General features: G+C 43.1%; 1 protein-coding gene across 1 annotated transcript; it reads right to left on the reverse strand.

The window, feature by feature from the left end:
* Positions 1-2068: 2068 nt before the first annotated feature.
* On the reverse strand, positions 2069-3244 carry LOC126957559 (putative neuropeptide Y receptor type 6). The gene is given in 1 exon segment (XM_050795618.1): positions 2069-3244. A coding segment is annotated over 1 exon segment (609 nt). The 5' UTR covers positions 3013-3244; the 3' UTR covers positions 2069-2403.
* Positions 3245-6662: the final 3418 nt, after the last annotated feature.

Below are 6662 nucleotides of genomic sequence, written 5' to 3' on the forward strand. Positions count from 1 at the left end.
TGAGAAATTATTCTCAATCCAAAATGATTTGAGGTTGGGGGATAGGAGGTTTTTGGAGTGCTGGCTAGAGGAACCTGTTTCCAGGACTATCTGGCAAACATGAAAGTCCAGTCTCCTAAAAGGCTTATCTGGCAACTGGAGAGAGGGAGGTGAGACCTTGTTTCATACACCAGTTTGCTCAATGATAGACCAAATTGATGTGAACTATCCACAGATACTGCAAAAATAGAGGAAATAAAGGCTGATTTTCTGAAGTCTTTCCGTGTTTCTTCTCATATATGAGTTTTATCCACAATATTTGGTTTATGTTTCCATTATACCTTCTTCTCGAAGTAGCTGCTTATAGACTTGTGTTCACCCACCTGTCAGAATGTAAGCCCCTTAAAGGTGAAGGCATGCATTAAAAATACATTTAATTCACTACTTTTTTTGAGGTAAACATAAACACAAGAAAGACTATTATTGATAGTTATACCATTTGCTCAAGAAAAGTTGAAAAGAAAAAACAAAACATCTTTATGGAAGACAATTGCTCTTATCGAGGAAAGAACACCATACTATTTAGTCATATACAGGAGATCTCTTCTGCGTATTCAGGGTGCAAGTTGGGATTAGAGGAGACTGGGTATATGTATGTGGGTGAGAGGAGGGAGGAATATTAGAATTTGATGCCATTTCCTGCTTTTGCTGGTGTGTTAGTTTGTTCTGAGTTGCTATAAAGGAATACCTGAATTCCTTTTTAAAAAAAATTTTTATTTTTATTTATTTTTATTTTTTATTTTTTTTGAGATGGAGTCTTGCTCTGTCCCCCAGACTGGAGTGCAGTGGCTGGATCTCAGCTCACTGCAAGCTCCGCCTCCCGGGTTTACGCCATTCTCCTGCCTCAGCCTCCCGAGTAGGTGGGACTACAGGCGTCTGCCACCTCTCCCGGCTAGTTTTTTGTATTTTTTAGTAGAGATGGGATTTCACCGGGTTAGCCAGGATGGTCTCGATCTCCTGACCTCATGATCTGCCCGTCTCGGCCTCCCAAAGTGCTGGGATTACAGGCTTGAGCCACCACGCCTGGCCTGAAGCTGGGTAATTTTTAAAGAAAAGAGGTTTATTTGGCCCGTGGTTCTGCAGGCTGTATAGGCATAGCACCAGCATCTGCTCAGCTTCTGGTGAGGCCTCAAGAAGCTTACAGTCATAGTGGAAGGTGAAGGGGGAGCTGGCATATGACATGGCGAGAGAGGAAGCAAGAGAGAGGAGGAGGTGCCAGACTCCTTAGACAACCAGCTCATCTGAACTAACAGAGTGAGAACTCACTCATCACTAAGGCAGTGGCACTAAGCCATTCATGAGGGATCTGCCCCCATGATCCAACACCTCCCGTCAGGCCCCACCTTCAGCATTAGGGATCACTTTCCAACGTGAGATTTGGAGGAGACACACATCAAAACCACATCAAGTGGTTTGATCAGAATCATTTTAGTAATGGCAACTAGAATCATATTTCTTTTCTTTTCTTTTTGTTTTTGAGATGGAGTCTTGCCCTGTTGACCAGGCTGGAGTTCAGTGGCACAATGTCCACTCACTGCAACCTCTGCCTCCTCAGTTCAAGGGATTCTTCTGCCTCAGCCTCCTGAGTAGCTGGGATTACAGGTGCTCACCACCACACGTGGCTAATTTTTGTATTTTTAGTAGAGATGGGGTTTCACCATTTTGGCCAGGCTGGTGCGAACTCCTGACCTCAAGGGATCTGCCCACCTTGGCCTCCCAAAGTGCTAGGATTACAGGCGTGAGCCACCATGCCCAGCCTAGAATCGGCATTTCTTTACCAAGTAAGTAAAGTAACATTTACAGCTACTGCCATGAGATGGTTAGATTTTATTTCGTTTGTGTGTTCTGCAGTGCTTTTGTTGTTCTTTATTCCAAAATGATAAAACAGAGAAGAGAAATCCTGAAGAGAATGAATAAAGAGAGAATAAGGGAAGAAGGGAAGGAGGAAGAGAGAAAGAGATTTTCAGGAGAGGAAAATGTGAAAGCTAATGTGCAAGAAAAAGCACAATAGAAAAATCACAGGTGTTCACAGAAATATTACTTTTTATTCAAAAGAAAATACAGTTACTTTTTTTTTTTTTTTTTGAGACAGGGTCTCACTCTGTCACCCAGGTTGGAGTGCAGTGGTGTGATCATGACTCACTGCAGCCTCGATCTCCCAGGCTCAGGTGATCCTCTCATCTGAGTAGCTGGGACTACAGGTATGCATGACCACACCTGGCTAATTTTTTGTATTTTTAGTAGAGATGGAGTCTCACTGTGTTGCTCAGGCCGGTCTTCAACTTCTGAGCAAAAGTGATCCTCCCACCTTGGCCTCCCAAAGGGCTGGGATGACAGGTGTAAGTTGCTGAGTCCAGCTTACAGTTACATTTTTAACATACAAATAAGCTGCAGTTCAAATTTGATAGATACAGGGGAGGTTTGTTCTAGGTTGCGGAAGGGCTCATCAGTGAGGTGGTAGGACAGGAAGAAGGGAATAGACAGCAGAAGGGAAAACAGCCAAATCAGTGTGATGCTCCAGTAGGCATGAGTCACACTGGGCTTCCAGCCACGGGGGTTCACAATTAGCTGATATCTTTCGACAGCAATGAGTACAAGTGAGAATATGGACACAGAGATTGAGACACTCTGCACATAGGATGTGAGTTTGCACATGGTATCCCCAAATATCTAGTGGTCCATCAGAGTGTAGATGATATTAAAAGGGATGCACATGACACACACCAAGATATCAGAGAGGGAGAGATTGATAATCAGTATGCTGGTGAAATTCTGAGCTTTTCTATGCTTCTTAAAGATGATGATGATGAGAGAGAGGTTTCCAAAAAGGCCCCCAATTAAGACCACAGTATAGGCTATAAGTAATAGGAGTAAAGCTGGAGAAGGGGGTTGACAGGACTCAAAGTAAAAAAATGCTGAGTTGTTCTTTGTGCTGGTTGTATTAGATGCTGGGTGGTTTAGGGAAACTTCCATTATGTCAGGATTGTAAGAAGAGATTTTATAAGCTTATTTGTCTTGTGGGTGGATATTTTGACCATTAGTTCTTGGAAGGCACTTTGTTCTGAGGCATCTGATGAGAAATTAGTAGGGTTTAATCTTCCCTGATCTGTGTCTGTATTTGATGGAAACACGTGAATGACTTGAGCATGCTCTTGAGACCCTAAAAAATGAAACAGAACCCAGAATATTAATGCAAGTTCTTAATATGGATAATTCTCTAGGGGTAGCAAAGCCCCTGAGAGGACAGAGAACAAATATCCAGGGGATCGCTCTGTACCTTTACTCTCCTCTCATCTCATCTCAGGTGCTTTCTTTGTCCCGCTAGTTTAGTCTTTAGAGCTCATGAGGCAAGGAAGGTAACAGCATCTTGTTAACTATAGAAGCAGCCAAATGTGTTTCTATCCCTATCAACTTCTGTTTTTCTTTTTTTTCTTTTTCGACACAGAGTCTTGCTCCGTCACCCAGGCTGGAGTGCAGTGGTGTGATCTCTGCTCACTGCAACCTCCACCTCCCAGGTTCAAGCGATTCTCCTGCCTCAGCCTCCCGAGGCAGGAGATGGGGACTACAGGAGACTGGGACTACAGGTGCGTGCCACTATGCCCAGCTAATTTTTTGTATCTTTAGTAGAGGCAGGGTTTCACCATGTTAGCCAGGATGGTCTCGATCTCCTGACCTCATGATCTGCCCACCTCAGCCTCCAAAGTACTGGGATTACAGGCGTGAGCCACCGCACCTGGCCAACTTCTATATTTTTTTAGGGTCACCTGACTGTGCACCCACTTGCTTCAATGGACTATAAAAAGTCAGGAGGATAGGGATTGTGTTGTGGAGGCCTGAGTACTGTGTTTGAAGTTGGATTCTGTTATGGTTTGTTTGAATGTTTGTGTTCCCTCCAAAATTCATGTTGAAACTTAATCCCCAGTGCAGCAGTATTAAGAGGTAGGGCCTTTAGGAGGTGACTAGGCCATGAGGGCTCTGCCCTCATGAATGGATTAGGAGGCCCTAAGTGAGTTCGCCTCTTCTGTCCCTTCTGCCATGTGAGGACACAGCAACAAGGTGCCATTCTGGAAGAGAAGAGCCCTCACCAGACACTGAACCTGTTGGCACCTTGATCTTGGACTTCCTAGCCTCCAAAACTGTGAGAAATAAATTTCTATTGTTTATAACTCTGTGATATTTTGTCTGTGTTATTTTGTTAAAGCATCACACGTGGACTAAGACAGGTTCCAGTTGGAGCGTCACTTCTTGGTATCTGTCTGAATTTGATGTAGGTCAGTTACCCCTCCTCCTCAGTTTTCTTATCTGTAAAACAGGGATAGATAATATCTATCTATCTGAGTAGTTGTGAAGATTAAGTGAGAACACACATCTGAATTTGTCCCTCAGCCCCAACATAGAGCACATAGTAGGTACTCAGTATATGTATGTTGAATAAAATTTGTCAGCTCTACTGCCCAGAGACAGTCTACAGCCTTTAGTTTGGGAGCCAGAATTACAGAACATGTCTGCTATGGAATAGCATATGCCTTCTCTTCTTTTCACTTCTTCCACTCTCTGGGATTGAAGCCATAGGCAGTTTCTGGGTACATTGCTCAGATTTTGGAGATCAAGGCAAGGAAGGCAGCCAGTGTCTAGTGAGCTATTACCCAGAATTAACTTCATTTAAAAAGCATTTCAGGCCGGGCGCGGTGGCTCAAGCCTGTAATCCCAGCACTTTGGGAGGCCGAGACGGGCGGATCACGAGGTCAGGAGATCGAGACCATCCTGGTTAACACGGTGAAACCCCGTCTCTACTAAAAAATACAAAAAAAACCTAGCCGGGCGAGATGGCGGACGCCTGTAGTCCCAGCTACTCGGGAGGCTGAGGCAGGAGAATGGCGTAAACCCGGCAGGCGGAGCTTGCAGTGAGCTGAGATCCGGCCATTGCACTCCAGCCTGGGTGACAGAGCGAGACTCCGCCTCAACAAAAAAAAAAAAAAAAAAAAAAAAAAGCATTCCTCCAGTTCTTCCTTCCTGCAGATCCCTTCTTCTAACTTCCAGAGGAAAAGCAGGCTCTGATTCTATGGCTCAGCATAGTTTAGGGTGGTTATATTCAGTAGAATTATTCATACCACGATGTACAACAGGCTTGAAGGATTCCTTGCCATTCAAAGTGCTGGGATTTCTGGCCCAAAGAGAAAACTTGGAAAGACAGCAAAGGGGGAAAAAAACCTCATCTTGGTTTATTCTTTAGGAGTTTGAGGAAAACAACATAAATAATGTTGATAAAGGGAACTGAGCAATAGGAATGAAAGGGAATGCAATTTTGTTTGCTATTTGAAATTATGATGGCCTGTTCTCACATTCCCTCTGAGATCTAAGGCTTAACAGTTTCTTATTGGAAAGAAATCACCTTAAGAATACTTAGGTCTGTCATGGTTTCAACAATGAAAAACACAATGAGGAACAGCATAAAAATACCACAGATTAACTGGGCATGGTGGTGTGCACCTGTAGTCCTAGCTACTTGGGAGGCCGAGGAGGGAGGATCCAAGGAACTGATCTGTGGCTCAGATGTGTTAAAAGAAAAACTTCAGCTGAATTAAATTTGAAGGAGTTTAACTGAGCAATGAACGATTTGTGAATTGGGCAGCCCCCAGAATCACAGCAGATTCAGAGAGACTCCAGGGATGCCTTGTGGTCAGAACAAACTTACAGATAAAAAAAAAAGGGAAATGATGTCCAGAAATTGGAGGTGAAGTACAGAAACAGCTGGATTGGTTACAGGTTGACGTTTACCTTCTTTGAACACAGTTTGAATGCTTAGCAGTCTATGAGTGGTTGAAGTATGACCGCTGGGACTGGCCAAGACTCAGCTATTGTTACAGGCGCATACTCCTAAGTTAGGTTTTCAATCTTGTCTGCCTATTAAGCTAGGTTACAGTTCATCCACAGGGACTCAAATGTAGAAGTACGGAGTCCTTCTCAAGCTATATTTAGTTTGCTTTAACAGACACTATGTGGTAATATGTGAAATAGCAAAATTTACAAATAATGGTATTCAAAAGGAAAGTTTAAGGCCTGGATGACTCATGAGACCCAGAGTTCACAGATATTGACCAAAGGAGAATTTCAAGTCAAATTTAAGCTCTCTATACAGTTGATAGATTAGAACTATACATGAGAGATAGAAAGCTTTGATTTCTAATTAGAGGCCTCCTGCGAAGCAAGCCTCACTTGAAGGAGGATAGGAATGAAAGGAAATAGGCATGAACTGCATATGTAGTTTGGTAAACTAGAATGAGCACTATATTTCGTGTCAGGAGACGTGTCCTGTTGTTTACTAGCCGTTTGATCTTGGGCAAGGCACTCTCCTCTTGGCCTCAATTTCTCTATCTGTCCAATGAAATAAAAAATAGCCTCCCTACTTCATACCTTGTTATAAAGGCCAATGAAATAATATATTTAAAACATTTTGAGAGGATTGAAAAATGACCTATCGGGTAGTATGCTTGTTACCTGGGTGATGAAATAATCCATACACCAAACCCTCATGACATGCAATTTACTTTTTTTTGTTGTTTGTTTTTTGTTTTTGAGACGGAGTCTTGCTCTGTCACCAGGCTGGAGTACAGTGGCATAAT

Source organism: Macaca thibetana, chromosome 6 (genome assembly GCF_024542745.1).
Source record: "Macaca thibetana thibetana isolate TM-01 chromosome 6, ASM2454274v1, whole genome shotgun sequence".
Classification (NCBI taxonomy): Eukaryota; Metazoa; Chordata; class Mammalia; order Primates; family Cercopithecidae; genus Macaca; species Macaca thibetana.